This window comes from Lichenostomus cassidix, chromosome 15 (genome assembly GCF_008360975.1).
Source record: "Lichenostomus cassidix isolate B80296 chromosome 15, HeHo_3.0, whole genome shotgun sequence".
NCBI classification, from domain to species: domain Eukaryota; kingdom Metazoa; phylum Chordata; class Aves; order Passeriformes; family Meliphagidae; genus Lichenostomus; species Lichenostomus cassidix.
The window spans coordinates 4,595,279-4,619,931 of record NC_139496.1 but is presented as its reverse complement, the minus strand read 5'-3'; the positions used below and the strand labels follow the sequence as shown (position 1 = coordinate 4,619,931).

At 53.2% G+C, this 24,653-nt stretch overlaps 3 protein-coding genes across 4 annotated transcripts; 2 read left to right on the top strand and 1 right to left on the bottom strand.

The window, feature by feature from the left end:
- Positions 1-98: 98 nt before the first annotated feature.
- On the top strand, positions 99-8,040 carry TFIP11 (tuftelin interacting protein 11). Of its 2 annotated transcripts, XM_085075693.1 has the most exons (13): positions 99-276; positions 459-683; positions 1,032-1,185; positions 1,838-1,994; positions 2,482-2,609; positions 3,057-3,209; positions 3,880-4,389; positions 4,505-4,611; positions 4,844-5,012; positions 5,210-5,453; positions 6,054-6,196; positions 6,644-6,809; positions 7,376-8,040. In XM_085075693.1, exons 2-13 carry the CDS (start codon positions 487-489, stop codon positions 7,729-7,731), a joined length of 2,484 nt encoding a protein of 827 aa, XP_084931819.1. In that variant the 5' UTR covers positions 99-276; positions 459-486; the 3' UTR covers positions 7,732-8,040. The 2 variants fall into 2 exon arrangements, with proteins under 2 accessions (XP_084931819.1, XP_084931818.1); XM_085075692.1 differs by having other exon boundaries at positions 99-683.
- A 703-nt stretch (positions 8,041-8,743) lies between these two features.
- SRRD (SRR1 domain containing) lies at positions 8,744-10,476 on the bottom strand. The gene is made up of 6 exons (XM_085076337.1): positions 10,422-10,476; positions 10,085-10,326; positions 9,916-10,014; positions 9,682-9,836; positions 9,407-9,452; positions 8,744-9,125 (listed from the first exon to the last, which is right to left on the bottom strand). The coding sequence occupies exons 1-6, from the start codon at positions 10,474-10,476 to the stop codon at positions 8,919-8,921; spliced, it is 804 nt and encodes a 267-aa protein (XP_084932463.1). The 3' UTR covers positions 8,744-8,918.
- Positions 10,312-22,703, top strand: HPS4 (HPS4 biogenesis of lysosomal organelles complex 3 subunit 2). The gene is made up of 13 exons (XM_085075694.1): positions 10,312-10,714; positions 11,479-11,569; positions 12,223-12,366; positions 13,335-13,442; positions 13,763-13,879; positions 14,000-14,094; positions 14,760-14,832; positions 15,506-15,539; positions 16,104-16,200; positions 16,622-17,498; positions 19,731-19,863; positions 20,135-20,243; positions 21,846-22,703. The coding sequence occupies exons 1-13, from the start codon at positions 10,557-10,559 to the stop codon at positions 22,015-22,017; spliced, it is 2,208 nt and encodes a 735-aa protein (XP_084931820.1). The 5' UTR covers positions 10,312-10,556; the 3' UTR covers positions 22,018-22,703.
- The last annotated feature ends 1,950 nt before the right edge of the window (positions 22,704-24,653 follow it).

Below are 24,653 nucleotides of genomic sequence, written 5' to 3'. Positions count from 1 at the left end.
CGCCGAGCCACAGAGCGGCGCTGCCAGCGCGGCCGCTCCGCTCCTTGCAACTCTATGGTTTGTCGGCGGGGCTTGCGGGCTTCCTGGAGCATACCGGAAGTGAATGGGGCACATCCGGTTTTGCGGTGAGGCGGGCGGTGCTGCTGGGGTACCGGAGCGGGCCGGGGATCCCGGCGGTGAGCGGGCCGGGAGTTCCTCAGCGGGCCGGGGGTCCCTGAGCGGGTCAGGAATTCCTGAGCGGACCGGGGATCCCTGAGCGGGCCGGAGATCCCGGCGGTGAGCGGGCCGGGGGTTCCTGAGCGGGCCGGGGGACCCTGAGCGGGTCAGGAGTTCCTGAGCGGTCCGGGAAAACCTGAGCGGGCCGGGGATCCCTGAGTGGGCCGGGAGATCCCGGCGGTGACCGGGACAGGAGTTCCTGACCGGGCCGGGGATCCCTGATCGGGCTGGGGATCCCTAAGCGGGTCGAGGGATCCCGGCGGCGCCACCATGTCGATGTCGCACCTGTACGGCACGGACGGAGACGATGGCGTGGAGATGGAGAGCTTCGAGGTGTCGGACTGGGACCTGCAGAACGAATTCAACCCGCACCGGCAGCGGCACCGCCAGACCAAGGAGGAGGCGACCTACGGCGTGTGGGCCGAGCGCGACTCGGACGAGGAGCGGCCCAGCTTCGGCGGGAAGCGGTACGGCCGGGCTGGGCCCGGGGCTGCAGATTGAGGGGCTGTCCCGTTCCCTGGAGCTTCCCCCCGTTCCCTGGAGCTTCCCCCCGTTCCCTGGACCTTTCCCAGCTGTGGACACCCACCCGATCAGCCCATCCCGGGCCGGGCTGCCTTCGGGACTCTCTCACGTGTAGAGGTTTTTCCTTTGCTCGCTCCGTTCAGCACAGGGGGAAGGATGGGGATTGCCTGGCAAAAGCAGCGTTAAACAGCTCGACAGGCTTTAATACCCCATTTTTGGGGGGTGTAAGGCACAGCAGCCCCCAGGCTCATGCAGAAATGTGTCCTGGAGCAGAATTTCCTCTCATTTTGCAGCTCCAGGGATTATTCAGCCCCCGTGAGCTTTGTCAGTGCTGGGCTGAGGAAGGCAGCAGCCGAGGAGCTCTCGGATGAGGACTCAGATGATGATGAGAAACCTGTGAAGCAGGAAGAGATTCCCAAGGAGTTTGTCCCCAAGAAGTTAAAAACAGTGAGTTCTCCAGGAAATTTGCTGTTCTCTGTTTTGTATTTATGACAGTAATTAAATATAATAAGTAAATAGTTAAACCAGAGACCCGAATGTGTCATTAAGGGAAGTATTTGCTCTGGATTTTGTATCATTGATACAAATATATTGATAAAAGCCATAATAATAAATCATTGATACAGCTGTATGTTGATATAATGATTGTGTGTCTTTGGGAATCAGTCCTTTCATTTTTCTCAACATTCCCTTTGGTCAATGGAGGTTTAAAGAAGAGAATTCTTGTGGTTTCCTGCCTTTCAGAGATTTAATCTTCCTACTTTCACAGAACAGAGAAATCCAAGCATCTTATAGATTAAAAAATCAAACCCTTATTTTCAGTTAAAACCAGAAAGAATCAGGAATCAGCTTCAGCTAAATCTGGTGGTAGAGCCCAAGAACTGTCAGGTTGTCAGCCTGAGTTTTTCAGGACTTTCCCATTTAAGGAATTTCAAGAAGCTCTTTAGGTGCTTCATGGATGCACAAGTGAGATTCCAGTGATCTGGGCAGTGTGGGGACAGCAGAATCACTTCTGAGAAGAACCTTCTGAGAGGAATTTTGCACACTTTGTTTATTTGAAGCCTCAGGGCTGCAGGTTTTGTTGTGTTTGTTTTGACAGGGTGGAAATTTCAAGCCCAGCCAGAAAGGCTTTGTAGGAGGCTCCAAATCTTTTGTGGATTTTGGCAGCTGGGAGAGACACACTAAAGGAATTGGGCAGAAGCTTCTCCAGAAGATGGGATATGTCCCTGGAAGGGGTCTTGGGAAGAATGCTCAAGGTACTGTCTGTGTGTTTGGGGGTTTATTGTTAACTGGGGGTGTGGAGGAGAGATTGGATTCCCTAAAGAACTGCCAGCCCCTGTTGGCTTGAACTTTTTTCTTGTTTCCCTGCCAGTGATCCTGGCCCTGTGGTGAGAATCAGGGGTGTTCAAACTGCTCATTTGCTCCTCTCGGTATTTTGGAAGAGAAAAAGAACCAGAAAAAGGGAGTAAATTCCAAAGGTGGTCCATCCCAGAGAAAAGGAGATACTGTTTTATGTGGCTGAATAAAAAGGCAGTGAAATGTGGTTGGGAATAATGCTGTGCTTTGGCAGTTTGGTGTGTGCTGGGATGAAGTGATTTTATAGGAAATCGGTGATGTTGGAATTACCACAGTGCTGGAGGCAGTGCCAGGGAGGGTGTTGGTGCTGATCTGGGGAAAGTCTGGCTGTTCTGCTCTCTCTCAGCACAACAACTGCTCCTCCTGACCCCATTCCCATCCTGCCAGGTATCATCAATCCCATCGAGGCCAAGCAGAGGAAAGGCAAAGGTGCTGTGGGTGCTTATGGCTCTGAAAGGACCACGCAGTCCTTGCAGGACTTCCCTGTGGTGGACTCAGAAGAGGAAGCTGAGGAGGTATTTGTGTGAATCTTGCTGTTTCCCTGCTGTGCTCTGTGTATAAAAATCAGTTCTCTTAATTTCTGTGTCAGAGAAAACTCCTTGGGCTCATTTTAGATAAGAAGCCAAAGGCGGAGCACGTTGATTTCATTTAGGCAGATCTTTCTTGTCACTGTAATATGTTTTATTGTTTCTTGCTTGCTCTATTTCAGCAGCTTTGCTAGAATCCCCCAAGTAAATAGTGTTTTTTAAGTAAAAAAAATACCAGGAACATCCTGTTCACATAATCCATAGGGTGGATGACTGGCTTACAGCATCCAAGCTGGTTTGGCATGAGCTTTACCACTTCCTAGTTATTTTCTGCACAAATTCCTCATTGATCTGATGGGTTTTTTTTCCTGTAAAAAGGGGCAGATTTGGGGTGGGACAAAGAGCAGCCACCACAACTCTGCTGTTTTTGTCCAGGAATTTCAGAAGGAGCTCAGCCAGTGGCGGAAGGACCCGAATGGAGGCAAGAAAAAGCCCAAGTACAGCTATAAGACAGTGGAAGAGCTGAAAGCCAAGGGCAGAATCAACAAACAGCTCTCAGCCCCTCAGAAGGAGCTGTCCCAGGTCAAGGTGAGGTTGATAAGCTAAGAGGTGACCCCAGAGGAACAGTTTGGGCCCTTTGGTGTCACTGGTGCATTTTAAAAGCCAGTCCTAGAGCTGCCTGTGCAGCCTCATGGAGCTCATCCCTGAGCCATGTGTCACTTGAACGTGGTGACAAATTAGATTAAATGTGAGTGTGTGTGTGGGGGTTAATTGCAATTTGAATTTAATTGTTTCACGTTTGTCAGAATCAACACTCACCCATTGCTGAAAGCACAGCTGTCCTTTTTGGGATTGTTTGAATTATCTTCTGCCACAAAGGGACAGTAAGGGATTTGTCTGGTGTGCACTGAATACAATTATTAATCTGAAATTAAGGTGTCTTTATAAAATTATAAAAGTACTGAAGTGCAAAAACTAATAGTGTAACTAATGGCAAGATCATTGCTTGTAGAATTATTTAGTGAAACGGGGATGAGATAAATTCCACATTGTCCTTTATTCATTCTAACTCCTTGTGTCTGGAGAAGGCCAGTGTGGAGGCAATCCCCTCTTTCAAACACAGTGTATTTCAGCAGCCTCCTGGAGTAATTAAGGTCCTTGGAAATCTCCAGATTTCAATTTGGAATCAGGGATTTTCTCCTTTCTTGAAGATGAGAGAGAGTTTTTTGTAAGAGAGCTCATTGTTGTGTGTTGGCAGGTGATCGACATGACAGGCCGGGAGCAGAAGGTTTATTACAGCTACAGCCAGATCAGCCATAAGCACAACATCCCAGATGACAGCCCCCAGCAGCCCCTGGGCAAGGACTCCAAGCCCCAGGGCTTTGCCCTGCCTGAGCTGGAGCACAACCTGCAGCTGCTCATCGACATCACGGAGCAGGAGATCATCCAGAGCGACCGGCAGCTGCAGTACGAGAGGGACATGGTGGTCAACCTGAGCCACGAGATCCAGAAGATGGCTGAGGTGCTCTCCCACGAGGAGAAGGCCATCAGCAACCTCAGCAAGGTCCTGGACATGGTGGAGGAGTGTGAGAGGCGGATGCAGCCTGGCTGTGAGAACCCTTTGACCCTGGATGAGTGTGCAAAGATCTTTGAGACACTTCAGGATAAGTATTATGAGGAGTACAGGATGTCAGACAGGGTGGACCTGGCAGTGGCCATAGTCTATCCGCTCATGAAGGAATACTTCAAGAATTGGGATCCCCTCAAGGTGTGTGTTGGTTTATCTGCAGTTCTTACTTGATGGCTCCAGTAATTTTTGTTACCTTGTCCCAGCTGGAATTAATGGAAAAGGATAAAGACCACTTGTGCCTTATCATTCCCAGGACTGTACATATGGCACGGAGATGATAGCCAAGTGGAAGAGCCTTCTGGAAAATGATCAGCTGTTATCCCACAGTGGACAGGACCTGTCAACAGATGCTTTTCACAGGTAAAGAGCGAATGAATTGTAGTTTGTGCAAAATCTTCCCATGCTGCTTCCTCAGGGAGGGAAAAGAGCAGACACAAGGGAGCTTTGCCAAGGATTCCCTTGCTGGGGCTGTTAAAATCCGGTTTGCAGCTACAGAAAAGAAGCAGCTTTAACTAACAGCTCCCATTTGGTTTATTTAGGCCCAGGCTGTAGCTTTGAGCTTGACTTTGATTTATTTGGGGTTTCTTCCCAGACTGATGTGGGAGATCTGGATGCCATATGTCAGAAACATCGTGGCACGGTGGCAGCCGAGGAACTGTGGATCCATGGTGGATTTTTTGGATAGCTGGGTGAGCGTTGTTCCTGTGTGGATCCTGGATAACATTCTGGATCAGCTCATCTTCCCCAAGCTACAGAAGGAGGTGAGAGGAGAGGGCTGGGTAGAGCAAAGCCATACTCTAAACCAGTGTTTGAATTCCAAATGGAACTCCCAAACACTGGTGTGCAGCCTCTGCCCACAGATTGAGAAGTCAGGGGTTGCATCACAGCTCTTCATGCTTCTGAGCAAAACTTCCTACTGGTGGCTGGACTTAGTTAATGTTTTCTGTTGTGCCCCCAGGTGGAGAGCTGGAATCCTCTGACAGACACAGTGCCCATCCACTCGTGGATCCACCCCTGGCTGCCGCTGATGCAGGCGCGGCTGGAGCCGCTGTACTCTCCCATCCGCAACAAGCTGGCCAACGCCCTGCAGAAGTGGCACCCCAGCGACTCCTCTGCCAAGCTCATCCTTCAGCCCTGGAAGGATGTGTTCACTCCTGGCTCCTGGGAGGCTTTCATGGTTAAAAACATTGTGCCTAAACTCGGTGAGACAATCAGACAGTGCTGGAGTTTAGGCATCTGTTGGTGGCACTTTCTCCCTGACACCAGGGAGAGGTTTTTGTTAATGTGAGTGCCAGTGTTATATCAGAATGTTGTTAGTGAGGTTAGACTGAGTTTGCCTCTGCTTTTCTACTATGAGTTCTATGCAGAGTCAGAAAGATTAGAGAAATATGAGGAATTGATCAGGTTATTCTCTAGTTTTTCTGTCTTATTTTTTATAAATTATCCATCTCTAGTTGGCAGGAATATCTGAGAACTATCAGGTAGGACCAGGCTGTAAGATGTCCCTCTGTTACTCATTAATTCCTTGGTCTGTTCTAATGTTTCACCGTGAATTTTGTAATGCAAATTGACTGAAAGGTTAAAAAACAGTCAAGTGTTTTTAATTTCTCAGTTCTTAGAGCAAATTGTAATAACTGTAAGAGGAAAGGTACCATTTTGGTGGCAGGATCAGCCAAAGATCCCGACAGTCCCTTAGGATGACAAAAAGGTGCTGCTCAAGTTGTGTGTGTTGATAGTGAAAGAGGTCAGGGCACTGATAAAACTGAGTCAGGCTCTTTTCTAACTCTCCTCCCCTTTCCCAGGAATGTGTCTGAATGAGCTCATCATCAACCCTCACCAGCAGCACATGGATGCTTTTTACTGGGTGATCGACTGGGAGGGAATGATTTCTGTGTCCAGCCTCGTTGGGCTGCTGGAGAAACACTTCTTCCCAAAGTGGCTGCAGGTGAGACACTGAGGGCTGAGGAAAATGTCTTGATTGACTGGGGAGTGTTTTAGTGACTGCTGTCCAGGAATTGCTGTCCTGGTGCTGAACTGGGCTGGTTCCCACCCACAGCTCAGTAGTCATTGGAACAGTTCCTCTTTTTACTGATAGCTCAGTAATAAACAAAGTGGTAAGTTGTGCCAGGGAAGGTTCAGGTTGGACATCAGGAGGAATTTCCTCCTGGAAAGGGTGGTCAGGCACTGGAAGGGGCTGCCTGGGGAGGGGATGGAGTCCCCATTGCTGGAGGTGTCCAAGGAATGACTGGACATCGTTGTTTGTGATTGGTCCCAGGTTGGAGTCGATGCTCTTGGAGATCTTTTCCAGCTTAAATGACTGGGATTCTGTGGCAGTGAGCCTCTCCTGCACAGATGTCTCTGTGATCCCTTTAACCTGCCCCTTGATCTGCAGGTGCTTTGCTCTTGGCTCAGTAACAGCCCCAACTACGAAGAGATCACCAAGTGGTACCTGGGCTGGAAGTCCATGTTCTCAGACCAGGTGTTGGCACATCCCTCCATCAAAGACAAGTTCAATGAAGCTCTTGACATCATGAACCGCGCTGTGTCCTCCAGCGTGGGTAGGTGGCTCATGGGGGTGGCTCTGCTGCTCTGGCTGGCAGTATGGTCACATGTGGCTCCTGGGAGGCTGACTGGGGCATGGCCTTGCTGTGTGCTTAAATAACACCTCTGAGGTGCTGCTCAATACTTTTGGGCTGAATTGAAGCAGAAGCAGATTTTTGGTGGCTCCCTGGGCCATGGAACAACTGATCTTCTTCTAGCCTTGCCCTGTCAGTCAGACACCATCCTTTAGGGCTTGACTTCTAAAGCTATCACTTAGTGGGGTTTTTCTTTCTTTATGGTGAGATACTGGTTCTTTTCCTTAGCTTTACAACAATGCCCTTTCCTTCTGCATGGCTCTCCTTGTGACCTATAGGTGATTGTTGGGAATTCACTGGGAATTACACTTTTTATAAAATAGAAGGGCATGCTTGAGGGAGCAGCACCCGGAATTTGCCTTTTTTCCAAAACTGAGCCCAAACTTGACCACCACACTCCAAATATCTTGATTAACTTTGTGTCCCAGATGGAGCTGCTTCCCACTGGGAATAGCTCAGGACTGTACTCTCCCCATTCTCTCCCCCAGGGGGATACATGCAGCCGGGCGCCCGGGAGAACATCGCCTACCTGACGCACACGGAGCGGCGCAAGGACTTCCAGTACGAGGCCATGCAGGAGCGGCGCGAGGCCGAGAACATGGCCCAGCGGGGCATCGGCGCCGCCGCCGGCTCCGTGCCCATGAACTTCAAGGATCTCATCCAGACCAAGGCTGAGGAACACAACATCGTCTTCATGCCCGTCATCGGGAAGAGGCACGAGGGCAAGCAGCTCTACACCTTCGGCAGGATTGTCATCTACATCGACAGGGGCGTGGTGTTCGTGCAAGGGGAGAAGACCTGGGTGCCCACCTCGCTGCAGAGCCTCATCGACATGGCCAAGTGAGGGCTCTGTGGAAGGGGAGACCTCCTGGATGCCCACCTCACTGCAGAGCCTCATGGACATTGCCAAGTGAGGTTTTTGGGCAAGGGGAGAAGACCTAGGTGCCCACCTCACTGCAGAGCCTCATTGACATGGCCAAGCGAGGTTTTTGTGCAAAGGGAGACCTCCTGGGTGCCCATCTCACTGCAGAGCCTCATCAACATGGCCAAGTGAGGCCCCACCTGAGACAGCTAACCCCATACTGAGACACCACCCAGGAATAGCCTCCGGGTAAATCTTAGAATAAACAAGTTCCAGGTTTGTAAATAGTGACACTGGAGCTGGATGCCAGGATGGTTTTATTGGAAGAGCTGTTCAGGCAGTGGAAAGAGGATGGAGGGCCATACTTCCCGACCTGGAAAGTCGGGCTAAGGGAGAAAGAGCAGTGCTGACACTTGTAATTGACACCTGAGACAGAGGTTTATCAGCAGGTTAGGAGGGATCACATTCCTTACTCCCACAGGTGAGTGAGGGCTGGCCAGCTGAGTCTTGAGTCTCCAGTGACAGATGTCACACAGATGTCACAGCTTCTGTTGCCTGTGTGCTGTGCTGGCAGTGAGTTACTGTCCCTGCAACACCCCTCACACAGTGGGCTTCTCTTTGCTGCACACAGCCAGGACTTGTCCCAACTCTCTGCTGTGAGACTGCAGTGCTTCAGGGCACAGAGGTAAGGGAAGGAACCCTAAGGCTTTTTCCCTGGAGGGAGCTGACCTGGTTGTTCTCAGGACTCATCAAGAGCTGTTCTCAGCAGCACTGAGAGCTTTTTCAAAGCCTGCACTGGGAACTAGATCCCAACACCTCCCATGACAAACCCCTTGACAATTCCCCCTTCCTGATGCTTTGAAATGTTTGTAGTACATGGCAAAGGCCTTGAATTGTTACGGAAGGGGAGGGAATCAGAGCAATCACTGCAGCATGGATGGTTCTAATGGCAGATTTTGGTGAAATTAGTTTGCTGTAGTTCAGTGAGAGTAAATCAAAGCTTAGCTTTACTTTTTATTAAATAAGATACAAAAATGTCCCATCACTTCGGCATTCTGCCACTTTTGGCAGAGCCTGATGCCATTGTCCCTGCTTGAGCTACATCTCAGCTGCAGAGAAGCTTCCATGGGAAGAGATGTGGATCCCAGCCCCACCTCCAACAGCGATGGTCAGGACTTGGCTGTAGCTTCCTCCCCCTTCCTGATGATCTCCAGGTCCTCACAGTCTGGGTACATCGGCTCCTCCACGCAGTCCCAGATATCAGGGGAAAGCTCATCCAGTTTGTCCAAGGGAAACCAGTGCACAGAGGTGTCATTGAAGGTGTCCAGGTAGCAAGGGTGACTGGGGAGTGCCACTTCCTCCACCCCTTTTAAAACCTAAAGAGCATTTGGGGGAAAAGTTAGGACAATGCAGAAACCCCTTCCTGCAAAGCTGAGCCAGTGAGGATGAGGATGGTGTTACATTACCCTCAGCCCTATGTGCAGGGTGTTCTGCAGATGTTCAACAATCCTAAAGTGATTAGCTTTTACATTATAGCATCTAGGAAAAAGGTTTTAAAAATAACCCCCCCTCTTCTTTCCAACAGCAATTCATTTCCTTTCTAATTAAAAGGTGTGTTGTCAACATGAAACAATATTGTTAAACTGTTTCCTCATACCTTTGCTATGTAAAAATAATCTCTCTCCAAGATTCTGGACAGCAATCTGGAAGAACAGAAGGTGCCCATGTTAGACATGACGTTCCTGTGGATTTAAACAGGTTTTCTGCGTAGGGGTGGGACAAGAAGGGGGGAGTGGGCTCACGACTGAAAATTTTATGGCAATGAAAATGTGCAAAAGAGGGAAACTGCTGTCAGAAGCAATTAAGTAATGGGACAGAGAAGAGGAAAGCAGGGTGGGAGGCTCTGGTGCTCTGTCAGGGGTGGGTGCAGACCTCTCCTCGATCCCTCGGAAGCTGTTCCCGATGATGACTAGTTTGGAGAGCGCCGCTGGGCTCCAGTTGCTCCACAGCAGGTTGTTGTACAGCGCCTTCCCGCAGTGCACCATGTAGAACAGCGTGGCCGAGCCCTCAACGCCGTGTTTCCCCTCCTGCCCGAGAACCGCCGAGCCCGTCACAGCCGAGCCTCGGCCCGCGGATCCCGGGCGGTCTGAACCGGGGGTTCCTCACCTCATTCTCCGGGAGCAAGCACAGCCCCAGCGCTCTCAGCACCGCAGCCTCCCGCGCCGAGAAGGCCGGGTCGAACAGGGCACAGCAGGCGGGTGGCACCTGCGGGGACAGCGCGGTGTGAGCGGGGATCGCCCCGGTTCTCCCCCCCGGTGTTCATCCCGGTGCTCACCCGCAGCTCGTCCAGCAGCAGCAGCAGGAAGGCGAGCTGGTAGCGCGCGTTGGGGCAGCGCCCGAAGCGGCCCAGCCCGTAGCACACGCAGCGAACGGGCGGCTCGGCGGAGCCGCTCAGCGGGGCTCGCACGGCTCCTGCGGGCGGCGGGATCAGCACGGCGGGGCCGGGGCTCGCTGGCCCCGCTGCCCCCCACCCCCAGCTCCCCGCACTCACCGGAGCTCGCCGCCCAGAAACCGGAGCTCAGCAGATCGTCCCTGCGGGGAGAGCGCGGCGTCAGCGGGGCCCGGCAGCCCCCCGCGGGGACCGGAGAGCCGCACCGGGGCTTGGCACTCACCGCGCCTCCCGCAGCCGCCGTAGCACCGCTTCGGTGCCGGGGCCGCCTTCCCCATCCTCATCATCATCATCCTCCTCCTTCTCGCCGCCCCGCCGCCGCCGCCGCCGCCGTGCGCGCCACCCTCCCTCCGCCGCCATGCGCGCGGTCACGTGCGCGGTCACGGGACCGGGGGCGCGCCCGGAACCGGCGGCGGGAGCGAGCGGGAGGGGAGAGGGGGGTACCGGAGCATCCCGGAACCGGCCGCAGCCTCCCGCAGCCATGTCCCGCCCCGCCGCGCCCGGCCCCGCGCCTTGGTGAGCCCCTTCCCCGCCCCGAGCCCTTTCCCCGCTCTCCGCCGCCCAGCCACGCGTGCCCGTGCCCCGGGAGGCTCCCTCGGCCCTTTGCCAGTTGCTGTCCCCGGTCGCGGGTGGGGTTCTAGCAGCTTCATCCCTGGCCGTGGGTCATTCTTGGCCGCGGAGGGGCGATCCGGGAGCGGATCCAGCTTCCCGCTCCTGGCCATGCGGCAACGCGGGTTTTTCAGTGCTCCCTTTGAGTTCTTGCTTTTGCTCCAGAGCTGGGCTGTTCCGACGGGAAAACTCCCGCACTGTGCTCATTCCGAGCTTGCTGACAGACAGGACAGGCCGAGAAAGTGTTACTGAATACGTGCATCCAAGAAATTGTGAGCAGAACGGCATCACATCTTCACAGGGACCCCTCTGCCTGCTGCTCCTCGGGGGCTCTTGGCTGCAGGGATCACCCCGGAGCTGTTTGGAATGCACATGGTTAATGCTTCTCGATAGTTATCTTGTGTTCTGAGGGTACAATAGCTCACAAGTCCACATCTCCTTCCACATGTCTGAGAGGTGGTGTTACAGCGCCTATTTTAAACTCACAAAAGTGATCCAGTTTAGTCATGAGGGACATTTTTGGCACTGCTTTGGGGTGTAAACCTGGTGTGGTTGTGCAAGAACCATGTCTCTCCATTTGCAATAACCTTTTGTTGCTCTTCCTGAAGTAATAGAGAGGGAGAAAGGTAGCAGTTTTCAAATACACAATGATTTCTGCCAATGTTTTTTAGGTGGAATTACTTTTTCCTTTATGATGGCTCAAAAGTGAAGGAAGAAGGAGATCCTACAAGTGCTGGAATCTGTTATTTTTACCCTTCTCAGGTAATGTCTGCCTTATCTTAGTACCTATAAAGGGGTGCTGATGGTTCTGGATCGGGTGAGGTCCAGGTTATTTGGATTAATCCTTACTTAGTCACAAAAGTTTTAAGAAATCCCAAATAGCAATTAGCTCCAGGTGGAACAAGACTGGACTCCACCAGGCTTGGGGCACAGCAATGGGATTACACTCTGCTCCCTCCCTAAAGAATGGGCCAGCACAGTCCAGGTATGTCCTGGTGATGTGAATAAACACACTCAAGGGATGAAAGTTCCCTTCCACAAGCCCCAGGCCCTTGTGCTGTCTGGAAAAAGCAATCCATTCATTCTTCTCCCAGAAATGTGCCTGTTCTACTGCATTTGATTTATAGAATCCCAGAGTCATTAAGGTTGGAATAGACCTTTAAAATCAAGTCCAGCCATGAGCCCAGCACCCTGTTCACCACAAACCCACGTCCCCAAGTGCCACATCCGCACATTTTCTGAACATTTCCAGGGATTGTGACTCCACCACCGCCCTGGGCAGCCTGTGCCAATTCCTGACAACCCTTTCCGTAAATTGAATTAAAGCGAATTAACTTGTATTCATACCCGAAAAGAGCAGTAATTTTTTCTCCAAGTTCTTTTAATGGGAAGTTAAAGCTTTTTCTCCCTGGCAGACCCTCCCAGAGCAGCAGGAGCTGCTGTGTGGGCAGATGGCCGGGGTTGTTCGCTGCCTCACCGAGATCTCCGGGGCACCTCCCACCCTCGTCCGCCTCAGGAAGCTCAAGTTCGCTGTGGTGGTGGATGGAGACTTTCTGTGGGTGAGTTCAGGAGCTCTGGGGCAGTCACTGAGTGAAAACAGACAGGGGCTGAAGGACTGGATCAAACAAAGAGGGTTTATTTCTTAGGGTATGAGCCACACCTAGGGAGAGCTGGATAGGGTCCTTGCAGTGCACAAATTCCATTGCAAGGCAACTTAAATTCTGTTTTCTGCAGCCCACTGTGGCCCAGAAGTCACTTCAGCCTCCTGCAGAAAAGCTTCAAGTGCCTCATTTTTGTGCCCACAACCAAAGGGATTACTTAAAATACTCCTGACTGGAAACAGAATCCCAGAATCCCAGACTGGTTTGGGTTGGAAGTGACCCTAAAGTCCATCCAGTTCCACCCCATGCCATGGGCAGGGACACCTTCCACTGTAACAGGATTCCATGTGCTGCATTTTATTAGGACACAGTCACTGTTTGATACTCTGATAGTTCTTTCTTTCTAACCATCAGCACTCCCTGCTGCAGAGCTTTGTCAGTGTCCTCAGGCATTTAGTATATAAAGATCAGCTTGTGACATTTGTAACAAAAGTGCCCCAAAGTGACCATCCCCTGGGAACTAGGCTGAAGCCAGTCAGCCCCATTTAACTGGCACTGCTGCTTCTGTTTCAGCAACTCAAAAACTAAATGGAGCACCATCAACATATAAATAATGAGCTAATTTGAGTATTTTGAAGTGCTTAGTTTCAGGAAAATGTTCCTAGTTATTAAAGCACCAAGTTAGGTCATCTAACGTGGGAAGAGAGTGTGTCTGAAGTGCTGCATTTCTGATATTTATTTATCCTGTCTGTGCCAGGGCTCTTGTGTGGGTATGTTTGCATTTCCTTTTCCTGTCACTGTGAATCCAGGGGGTGTTTGCCTGCACAGAGTTGCCTGTCCTTGTGTGAAAGCGATGAGAGTTGTTCTCACCTGCCATGCCTGAGTTGTCAGGGAACATTCTCCATCCCTGGCTGTGTCTGCTGCAGGTTCTGGGCTGTGCTGTGGAGCTCCCTGACGTGAGCTGCCGGCGGCTCCTGGAGCAACTCATCGGCCTCTTCACCTTCTACCAGGGTCCTGTGCGTGATGCCTACACGGTAATGAGGGACTTGGGGACATTGGGACATGGTAACAAGGGACCCAGGGACAAAGGGACACAGTAACGAGGGACTGAGGAAATGGGGACACAGTAACAAGGGACCTGGTAATGATGGTAATACCCTCTTTGCTCTGAGGTCCTGTGGGGTTCTGTTAAACCTTTGCCAGATGTTCTGCTAAACCTTTCCCAGATGTTCACTCGAAATAGTTTCCCCTCAGTATTGTCTCCCACCTTGTCCTGGCAGGCTTTGTCCCACGTGGATTGCATCTCCCATCCCATCACTGTGCAGTGACACTGTGGGGTTTTTTACATCCACAGGTGTTTTCCCAGGAGGAGCTGAGCAGGGAGTGGGACAGGTACATTGAACACATCCAAAAAAACACCAGTGAGCTCCACAGGATTTTCAGTTCTCTCTGGCATCTGGACAAAACCAAGGTAAGAGCCTGTCCTCTGCAGTGCCTGGCTCTAGAGCTGCCCCAGTGCCAGTGGATTTATTTGCTGTTTTGAGGTTTCTCAGGATTCTGTGGCCTCACTGCCCTGGTTTTCCCTGTCCAGGTGGATCCCCTGCTGTTGCTGAAGGCAGCTCTGATCCTGCAGACATGCCAGCGCTCTCCCCATGTCCTGGCAGGCTGCATCCTCTACAAAGGCTTGTAAGTAACAAGCTGTTCCCTGAAGGGTTAAATCCACTCCTTCCTAGGGCTGGACACTTCCAGGGGTGGGGCAGCCACAGCTTCTCTGGGCGTCACCATCCTCCCAGGGAAGGATTCCTTCCCAAAATCCCATCTAACCCTGCCTGTGCACGGGAAGTGCACAGGGGGATGAGCCAGGATTGTCCACGAGAAATTCCAGCTTCCTTCAACCCAAGGTGACTGAATGACTTCAAGGAAAACCTCCAAGGTGGCCTTGAAAGACAGGAGGTGGGGAATTCCGAGAATTCCTTGGCAGCAGCACTCAAGTGCCATTTTTCTTTGGCATAAACTGTTCCAGTGACACCTTTTAGGAGCACTGGAAATGTGCTACAGGGAGAGCATCTGCCAGGGAGTGACCTCATAGCTGCAGGCAGGACACTGGAGTGAGTCACTGCAGCACCTGAGAGCTGGCAGCATGTGCAGGGACCTGGACGTTTGACTTGAGGAGGGACTTGGGAACCTTGTCCTGCACCAGGGTGTGTCACCTTGTGCCTCTGGTTCTGACTGGTAGAGATATTTTGTCACCAAATGTCATCAGAGTTCTCTGAACTGATGATCTTTAAGTTCCCTGTCATCCCAACCATTCCATGATCTCATGATTCTCTGACTTTGCTGTGTCCTTTCAGGATTGTGAGCACCCAGCTGCCACCTCCAGTCACTGCCAAAGTTCTCCTGCAGGGCAGCGAGTCCCCAGGCCAGGTATGGTACTGGACACATTCCCTGCAAGCAGATTCCTGAAAGGATGTGGTGAGGGAGCTCTTGTCACACTGGTGCCACACAGGCCATCACTGGGAAGGACAAATATTGGTGCTGATGCTTAAAAATTTTATTAGTTATGATTGATAAAGGTTCCAAGATCTCTGCACTAGGAATGTGCTTTTTTTTTTTTTCTGTCTTTACCTTAATGAATTAATGAGTTCTTATTGATGTGATGTTTTGATTGGCTTTTTACACAAGTTTATGTATTTAGTGGGAAGTCCACCAAATGAATGTCTGAAACAGCAGTTTTCATTTGCTTTAAAACTTGACCAAAATTATTATTCATGTGATCAAGATCTTATATTTAAAAGCCATCAATATGCAGATATGAAGGCAGCCTTTGCTGTTCTTCTGGTTGAATGGAGTTTCTGTGCCCTGAGCAGGTGATGATGATAAAGTTGGGCTCTGTCCTGGCTTTCAGGTCTGTTTTGGTTCTTGGGAAGGTCCCCTTGGCTTTGAGGGATCCCTAAGGACCAAACCTCTGCCCATCACCACAAACCAGCCACAGTGCTTGCTGGGTGGAGTGGTGTGGGGTCTGCTGCAGCCTTGGGGGTCTGGGGATGGTGACAGAGGTGTCCTGGTGTCCCTGATCCATTCTTGGTTTTGGTTGCAGAGCGAGTCCGGAGCTGAGGAGCTGCAGGAGCCTGGTGAGCATCCAGCTGATCTTATGGGCTGCTTTCCCTGCATGGGAGCACAAGCTGGTTCTCTGGGATTCACATCCAAGCCGTGCTGGGTGCTGGAGTATATCCAACATACCCCAGAGGGTGTTGCTGCCACCAGTCAGCCTTGTGCTGTGGGATCACAACCAGCTCCTTCTGCTGGGATTGCTCTTTTGGGTTATATTCCAGCTCTGCAGATTCCCAACCATGCCTGCCTTAATTCCAGTTCCCCATGTGGCCACTTGGCCACTGCCAGGCCCTGAGAACAGATGGCTGGTGCTTGCAGTCCAAACCTCCAGCCATCCCTTCCCAGCATCAGTTTGGAGATGATCTGCCAGGATGGAAGCACTGAGGGGAAATTTAACTGTGTCAGGCATGAAGGGTATGAGCAGGATGGGAAAATGCCGGGAGGTTGGGAAAAGACTGCCCAGCTCAGTTGGGATGCAAGATCATGGCAAGCCTGCAGCTCCTGCAGAAGCCTTTGGGCTGATGAGGTTTGGTTTATTTTTAAGCTTGGACATGTTCACTGAGTCCTCAACCCTCTCCTTGCAGAGTCTGTGCTGCCGCAGGGCGTCCGGATCATCCCAGTGTTCCTCACAGGAGAGGAGCTCTCAGTGCTCCGGGATTTCCCAGTGGAGTGGATGGCCAGGTAGGAAACCAGCCTGACCCAGAGGCAGGATTTGCAGCATGAGCTCACACCAGGCACTGTGTCCCTGTTGCCATTGGCACTGTTGGAACTAACTCAGACCCTGTCACTGCCTGCTGGAGCTTCCTGCAGCCCCTCAGGCTGGGCAGAATTCCTGCTGTGTCCATATCCCTGCTGTGATCTGTTGTCCCTCAGCTCGGAGTGCTGCTTTGTGGGCAAGGGAGGGACATTCCCAGGAGCCTGCAGTGTAAGTTCCCAGGCTTTTCAGCTGTGTTACACCTCAGCCCATCCATTTCCCGTGTCTCTTTGTAGCAGGGAGTGCATCAGCCATTGATCAGTGCCAGGAGCCAGTGGGGTTTTCAGCTGTGGGATAACTCCACGCAGATCCTGCTCTGTGTTTAATCCACTTGTCGTCTCCCACTAGGTCACCTGTGTCCCCAGCAGGCCCTGGAGGAGAGGAGAGTGCTCTCTGCTCCCAGGCAGTTCCAGAATCAACAGGAGCTCGTGAAGATCAAGCCCTGGATGGAATCTGTGTGCAGGAGTCCCACAAGGAGACTTCAGGCACAGCTGCGCCAGGAGATGTTGTACATTTGGGCAGCCCTGCAAGTACTCTGACAAATTTCCCTGGAACAGGAGCCAGCACAAGGAGTTCTTCAGCTGCAAACCTGAGTGGAGCAGGCAGTGAAAGCTCAGAGCTCAGCAAGACAATACCTTTCCCCTCAGAGAGCAACACAGAGCAGCTCCCAAGCCCTTCCTCACTCCAGAATGAACATGCTTGGACTGCAGGTCCATACCTGGAAGGCTTTTCCTTTCCCAACCCTTATTCCTGGGAGCAGGAAAGCCAAGACAGGGAAGAATCCCCTGCAGACTCTGATGTTGCTCACTGCACTCCCCAAAATTCCCATTCGGGCAGCCACAGTCCAGCTGTGCAAGAGCTGACCAGAAAGAAATCCAGTGAGCAGGACAAGCCATGGACTGTGAGCCAGGACCGTGTGTCTGGAGGAAGTGACAGCCCAGCTGGTGACCACATGTGGGGCTTGGATTGTCCAGGCCCTGCTGGACGTGCTCAGCTCCAGAGCAGGAGGCGGCTGCTGGCACCAGGGGCTCAGGAGGCTGTGCCCAGTGACCCTGCAGGGGACAGGCAGTGTCCCAGCAGTGGGGACAGCAGCTGGGACAGGCTGGCAGGCAGAGGGGGCGAGCCAGCCCAGCTGAGCCTCTACGTTCACTGCATCCAGGGGCTGGTGCTGGTGCTGCTGGCCGAGGAGCAGCTCCACCGCGACCGCAGCGCCGTGGAGGACGTGGTGAGTGGGAGAGCTCTGCCCCACTGCAGCTGCACTGGTGGGGGGCACGGGGGTCCCAGCTGAGGAGGGAGTGTTGGATGGTGCTGCCTGTCCCTCCCTCACCTGCTCTGAGCTGTGCTAACAAAGCTGTCGGCTCCAGGCTCTGCGTGGGAGCTGTCGGAGCGCGAGCGGAGCAGGGACAGCCGCGTCTCGCAGGCAGCTCCCGGTGCTGCTGTTGTCTGGCAGTGCCGGCACCGGAGCAGAGCGTGGGGGTGTGACAGACACCCGAGGGCCTGAGCTGGAGCTGGGATTCGCTGGGGATCCCCGTCAGCTCGGCGCTTTTTGGGAAGCCAGGTTGGATCTGTGAAACCCCCACCCTGCACGTCACAGCCTCTCCCTCGGGGAGCAGAGAGAACGTGGCTGGCAGCAGGTCCTGAAGCTGTTCCCTTGGTGGGGGAGCCTCCAGGCTGCTCCCTGGGGCTGGAGAGAGGGATGCCATGTGGGCACTGTGCAGGGGCAGCGCCAGAGCAATCCCAAATTTCCCTGGGATTTGGGTGCTCAGGCTCCCCTGTGAGCAGAGCTAACGTGGCTGTGAGGATGTGCCAGCCCCAGGATGTGCCAGCCCCCCGTCTTTCCTGGGTAGCATCAGCTGCAGAGCTGCTGCCTGGCCTCTGCCTCCCTACCAGGAGCTGAGTCAAAGCTGCAGAGCCCTGTTTGATATGCCAGTTGCCATAGGAACAACCTAATTTCCTTACCCAGCCAGACTGGAAGGTGCAGGGAAGCTCAGACTAATGCAGAGCCTCAAGGTTGCTCGTTCCTCTCAGAGCAGTGGGACGCCTGGGATCCCAGGAGTTGGGGAATGTCTGTTCTGCACGGCAGGGCTGACGTGCCTGGGGAGGGATTGCTGCCAAATCAGCTGAGCCAGGAGGTGCAGCCAGGGCCTTTTGCACCAGACGTGGCACTTTGTCCCCTTTCTGCTCATCTGGAGCAGCAGGGGAGACACAGGCAGGTGGGAATTGTCATGCTGGAGAGCTGAGTCCCAATTGCACAGGGATTGCACACTCCATTTTCCTTTATGTCTTGCCCTGGGGCTGACAAGTTCTCATTCTATTCAGGCTCCTCTTTTCCCAAATATTCTGCTTCCATCTCCTCTACCCTTGCTTTGGATCTCACCAAAACTGCACTGTCACAGAGCTTGGATTTTGGCTGTGACTGGGCTCTTCTGCTGCACCCCCATGGATGCAGGTGTTTTATCCCTTAGGATCCCTCAGCCCTGCATGTCCCATTGTCCCAGGAGGACGAGCAGTGTCCGAGGAGGTTGGGCTCTGCTGCTGGTGGATTTGAGGCCCAGCCTCAGCTTGTCTGCTCCTTTGTTTATCTGAAGATTAAAAATGACCCTCAGCTCTCAAGGATTTCAAAGCTTGAGTTGTAATTAATGTTTTTTGAATGCTTTGAGGCCCCCAAATGGCACCAAAGAAGGGTAAAATATGCTACTTGTGCAGCTGCGAACCTCTGGGAGGGTGAGTTCCATCCCAGCCTTTCCCTGTGGAGTGGGAAGCTCTTGGCCTGGCCTCCTGCTGCTCTCTAGGTCTTATCCTTCCATTTCACTGCACAAAAAGGAAAATCTGCTCTGTGACAGGGGTCAAGGGTAGGCCAGGCACTGCCACCCTGCTGAACAAAGGCTTGATCCTCTCCCCAGTGAGGGAAAGCGCATTGGCAGGATGAGGATTATGGAGTTAATCTTCCCAGGAGTGGTGGAGGACCCCTGCCTGTGCCCTGCCTGTGCCCAGGGAGCCTCAGCATGATCAGGGCCTCTGGGCTACTGAAAATCCAGCCAGAACAGCAGCTTGGCATTCATTCAGTGCATTGTTGAGTGTGTTTGTACTGCCCGGTGTAAGCACAGGAATGTCCCTTGCTGGGGCTGTAAATCATGTGAAATGAGCCCTGGAGAGCAATGGTTGATGGTAAATTAATGGAGCCTTGCATTTTGCTGTAATTAGTAGCATCAGGTGGCTTAATGGCTGATTTTCAGGTTGGAGGGCCCTTTTCTGAGTCGTAGAATCCCAGACTGGGTTGGGAGGGACCTAAAAGCTCATCCTGTTCCATCCCTGCCTTGGGAACTCTGTGACTTGTCTGCCTCCCTCCATGCCCGAGTTTCCCAGCCATTCCAGCTGGAATGTCACCTGAACTCCCTCCAGCACCTCTCTGAAGCTTAGGTGAGGCTCTGACCTTCGCCTTTCCCTCTGCCTGCAGTACCACAGCAGCCTGGCATCCCTGAATGGCCTCGAGGTTCACCTGAGGGAGACTCTGCCCAAGGATTCCTCGGCCTCAGCCAGGACAAACTACAGCTTCACACACTATGACTGTGTCCAGAACGTCCTCACTGGTGAGCCTTTGTCTTCTGGGACTGCAGGAGGGAATCATGAGGATAAATGGGGTTTGTGGGAGCCTTTTCTCACAACTCAAACACTTCCTCAGGGGCATTTCTCACCAGAGCTCCCACCGCAGAGCCTGGATCAAAGGGATTGTTGGGATTGTCCCAAAAGTCTATTGGGATTGAGGGTGTCCACAGCCTGTTCTGCAGCTGTCCAGGCTCTGGACAGCTCAGTGAATTCTGCAGAGTGGGTTTTTAACACCCCCTTTCTCCTGTCATGCAGCAAACCTGCCCCACACCCCTGGGCCCCTGGATCGGCACTTCCTGAGGGCAGCCACGCTCATCCACTCCGACTTCAGCCAGCTCCCCACAGCCTCAGAAGTGATCATCAGGTAAGAGGTGCTCACAACCCTCCTGTCCCAGGTGCAGGGCTGCTCACAAAAGGCAGAACCACTTTCCAGAGCTGGCTGGGGTTCCACACAGATTGTGACCACACCCAGGGACCAGTCACATTGCTTTATTCCCTTTATTCCCTTTATTCCTGTGGGTTCCTTCACATTCTGCCTGCATGTTGAGAGGTATAGTGGCACCAGGAGAGTGGACTGAGGGCACAGCTGAGTGGTGCCATGGCTTGGATTAAGATGTAACACTCACACGTTGCCAGTTCCTGGCACCATAAGGTTCTAAGACGCAGTGTTAAATTTAGCTGCTCCTAATAAATTTGTGTCTCGGCGGGGAGCCAAAGGCGCCCAGAATTGGCAACCTAGATATTGTTTTCTTGCACGGCTTGTTGGGTTGGAAACACACTGTGATGTGCGTGGCAAACTCAATTGTGATGCGCCAGGCGGGATGGTCTTATCACAGCCAGAGCCCTTCCCGAAATCCAGAGCTTTTCCTGACATCCAGAGCTTTTCCTGACATCCGGAGCTTTTCCTGACATCCAGACCCCTTCCCAACAGCCAGAGCCCTTCCCCTTTCCCCAGCTGAGCTGGGAGTGCAGATTCCACCCACCTGGTCCTGTTTGTTTGTCCAAAACATGAAATGAAGATGCTCTTGGGAATTACATGGTTTCACTGCTCTGGCACTGCTTGCCAAGGGAATGTGAATCACACACTTCAGTGCTGGAGAACTCCCTGTTTAGCATGAGCTTCACTGGCTCCTTCAATCCAATCCTAAACTGGCTAAGCTGGCGTGTTCCCTGTTACCCCGAAAAAAGCAACTCCATGTGTGAATCAGCCTGAGTAACAAGATGACTAAAACTGCTTTCTTTTATGGAGAGTTGTCACAGAAGGGTGTCAGCAAACATAGCAGTTGCTGCTTTCCTCCTTCGAGGAGGAATCCAGGGTCCTTGGCTTTGCTCCCTGCCAGCCCTCTTGCAGGGAAAACTCCAAGAGAGGGGATTCTTAGTCTTAATTAATGTTCTTAATCACAGCTTTATGACTGAATCTAACTCTTACCTGAGCTTCATCACACCTGTGACTGAACATGTGGTTCCTGCTGCCAGGTGCTGTGCTGGGGTTTGGTTGTGGCCAGCAGCAGTGGGAGAGGAGGAATGTTGGGCACAAGGAGTGTTCCAGGCTCGTGGTGTCCTGGGCTGGGCTGCCAGCAAGGGGAATCCTTGGAGCATGGCCACACAGAACCCCAGAATCATTAAGTTTGGCAAAGCTCTCCCAGATCATTGTGTCACCTTGTCACCATCCCCACCTTGTCACCCAGTCCAGAGCACTGAGCTGGACTCAGTCACAGGTTGGACTCGATGGTCTTGGAGGTTTTTCCCAAGCTAAGTGATGCTGTGATATCCCACTTTCCCTTTTAGGATGCCAGGATCCTTAAGAAGGAGGGTCTGTGGCCTTCAGGGGTTTGGTGCCTGTTCAGCTCCCTGTTCCCATGCTGAGACACCTGAAAGTCCCTCTCAAACCTCGGGATCCCAGTGCCCAGCTATGAATCTTACCCAAAGCTGTCAGTCTGACCTCTGCCTCTCCCTTCCCTTCCAGGAATGCCTCCACAGCCGTGTATGCCTGCCGAAATCCCGTCCAGGAGACTTACTTCCAGCAGCTGGGAGCTCCCCTCCGCAACTCAGGCGTCCCCAACCCGCATGACAGTGCCTTCAGCCTGCCCAGCAAGGCCAAGCAGAAGCTGCTGAAGCACGGGGTGAACCTGCTGTGAGCTGCTGGGCTCAGACAGCAGCTCAGCCCTGTGGAATGTTCATCTCCAGTAAGGAAAATCTCAGCTGTTTGTCCCAACGGAGGCCCTGCCCTGCCTCTGTGGGGTCTCCAGCCTGCCTGGCCCTGAGGAAGGGACACTCCTTGCCCTGTCCTGCAGCACGTTTTGGGCCAGTACAGGTGTGGCTGACAGCGCTTACCAAAGACTGAGGACAGAGCGCAGCGTCTTGGGGCGCTTGGTTTACTTGGACTTTTTGGGGACTCTCTTGGTGCTCTGCAGACTCCCCACGTGCCTTGATCTGAGGTAAAGCCTCACCTTGCTCTGAGTTACACAGCCCCTGGGCAGTGCTGCCTTTCAGAGATGTGCCTAGACTTGGCCTAGTCAGACTTTAGCTTTATTTATATCCCTTGATCCACAGGAATGATCCTGCCATGAGGTAGTGCCTTACCTGCCTGTTCTCACACAGGAGCAGAACAAGAGCTGCAGAGCTCACCGTCCCCCTTTGGGTGCTCCCAGGAGGTTTTTATGCCATAGGTGACTCTGGAGGGACATCCCTGTCCCTCCACACCTGCCTGGTCAGTGATGGTGCAGCCCAGCCCTGCCCTCCTTGTGCCCACCTGGACCTGCAGCCTCACAGGGTCTGGATGATGGTGGTGGTGATGGTGGTGGTGTGAGGTCCCTCAGCCTTGTGCTCCTCCCTTCTGCTGCAGAACCTCATTTCTCTGCTCTTACTGCTCCATTTGCCTACACCCTGGTGACCCTGAAGTTGCCCCTTAGCTGTTGGGACCAAAGAGGTTTTGTAGCCTGTCAGCAGCTGTTCCCTTTCTGCTCTGATTGTCCCCGGTCAGTGGTGGCCAGGGGGGCCTGTGGTGGTGGCTGCTTAGACTGAGGGATGGATACCTGTGTTTGGCTGGGCTTGGAACCTGCTGCTGGTGCAGACACACCCCTCAGTGTGACTGTGGAAATAAAGGAGTCTCCAAGGCTCATCCCAGCACTGCGTGTCAGCGGCCAGAGTCACGTTGTTGTCATGTTTGTGGTTCCTGGTGGGACAGGCTGGGCTGGGAGACATTCCCTGTTTGGCTCCATGCTGAGGGTGGTTCCTGCAGTGCTGGGGTTGAACAGGCAGAGCCTGTTGGTTCAATCATTCCTGCAAAGCAGCTTGGGAGGTTCCTGAGGATAAATGTGTGACTGGTGTCACCAAGAGATGGTGAGCAGAGACATGAATGGGGTGAGGTGGTGAGCAGGCTTGTGCCAGTGTCACAGCTGGGCACAGGAAGGTCACCATTGCCACAGCTTCTGGTGCCACTCTGGCATAGACAGTCCCCAAGGTCGCTCTGCCATCCCAGGGCTGCTGTGCTGACATTGGTGGGAATTTTGGAGGACTCCAGAGGATGAGCCAGCTGCTTGCTCAGGGGTGGTTGGGCACAGATACCACCAGACTCCCAGCCCTGGCAGCTGAGGAGGTGTTTCAGCAGGAGCAGAGCTGTGTGGCACTGCTCCCATCCTGGGCATGGAAGGACTGTCAGGAGCCTGTTGGCAGCATAGGAGTGAAAACACTGGAAAACCAGAGCTGGAGCCACCCTCGTGACCTCCTGCTTCAGTGACATCCGTGTGGAAGATGGCACAAGGTAAGGTGCTGCTTCCCTGGTGACTTCCCTGCACACCTCCATTGGGTGATGGACAAACTGCTCCGCTTCTGGAGGGAGCAGAGAGGCATTGCAGGGGTGGGAAAAGGCAGGAGGGATGAGGGTTGTGTGCTCCCTGCCTGGCTGAGCCAAGTCACTCCTCTGGGAGATACTGCTCTGCCTGTCCCCTCCATGCCCTCAGCAGATCTGGCTTCCCTCTGCAATTCCCAGGAGAGGAAGCCTTGGAGAAACAGCAGCAGCAAGCCTGAGGCAGCCCCAGCCTGCTCTGCTCCCCGGGGACATCTGCCTGGATCCTGCCTGGGCACTTAGGAAGTGGTTGTGTGCTCTGGCAGGAAACACGGAGAAGTGGAAGGAAAAGCCTGAGAGGGACAGGAGGGAGATTTGGCACAGCAGCAAAGCACAAGCAGGATGGATGCTCCCGCCTGCTGCCATCAGGAATCTTCTGCTGCAATCTGCTGAGCCGTCTGCCGGCTGGGAACAGCTGGGCTGGCTCTGCTGCCTCGGCTGCTCAGGCTGCATCTGCCCACCCAGACCACGCCTGGTCACCCAGATCACACCTGCCCTGTGCTGGTCAGCAGGGAACTTGTCCATTCAGGGCTCCTGGAACTTGTCCAGAGAACTCCTGGCCTCTGGGGCAATGGCTGCACCAGTTAAAAATGGGGCATTTTGAGCATCAGGGGATGAGGAACAGCTGTGCCTGTCTGAGCGCTGCCAGGGAGGTTTGTGGGGAGCAATTCCTGCCCTGCTGAGCTGGCTCTGTGCTTGAGGGGGTCAGGCATTGGTTTTCGGGCAGTTGGGTGGGATTTGAGCAGCACCCGTTGCCCTGGAGCTGCTCCTGGGGAGCTGCTGCCTTTGATGCGTCAGCACAGGCAGCTGGAAGCAATTCCTGAAATGGTTTGTGGATACTCTGGCAAGGCTGATGGCTTCTGCAGGGCCCAGGGCCTCATCCAGCCTGGCCAAATCCAGGCCTGGGAGGCTGTGACTGGTCAGGAC

Bases quoted from the DNA above. Each gene is read 5' to 3' on its own strand.
- TFIP11 (XM_085075693.1), top strand. From the start codon at position 487: ATGTCGATGTCGCACCTGTACGGCACGGACGGAGACGATGGCGTGGAG. The intron at 3,210-3,879 runs GTGAGGTTGATA...GTGTGTTGGCAG, and splicing joins AGGAGCTGTCCCAGGTCAAG to GTGATCGACATGACAGGCCG. The intron at 4,390-4,504 runs GTGTGTGTTGGT...TATCATTCCCAG, and splicing joins AGAATTGGGATCCCCTCAAG to GACTGTACATATGGCACGGA.
- SRRD (XM_085076337.1), bottom strand. From the start codon at position 10,476: ATGGGGAAGGCGGCCCCGGCACCGAAGCGGTGCTACGGCGGCTGCGGG. The intron at 10,015-10,084 runs GTGAGCACCGGG...CTGTCCCCGCAG, and splicing joins TGCTGCTGGACGAGCTGCGG to GTGCCACCCGCCTGCTGTGC. The intron at 9,126-9,406 runs GTATGAGGAAAC...AATGCTCTTTAG, and splicing joins ATTATTTTTACATAGCAAAG to GTTTTAAAAGGGGTGGAGGA.
- HPS4 (XM_085075694.1), top strand. From the start codon at position 10,557: ATGCGCGCGGTCACGTGCGCGGTCACGGGACCGGGGGCGCGCCCGGAA. The intron at 15,540-16,103 runs GTGAGCATCCAG...CTCTCCTTGCAG, and splicing joins TGAGGAGCTGCAGGAGCCTG to AGTCTGTGCTGCCGCAGGGC. The intron at 20,244-21,845 runs GTAAGAGGTGCT...CTTCCCTTCCAG, and splicing joins GCCTCAGAAGTGATCATCAG to GAATGCCTCCACAGCCGTGT.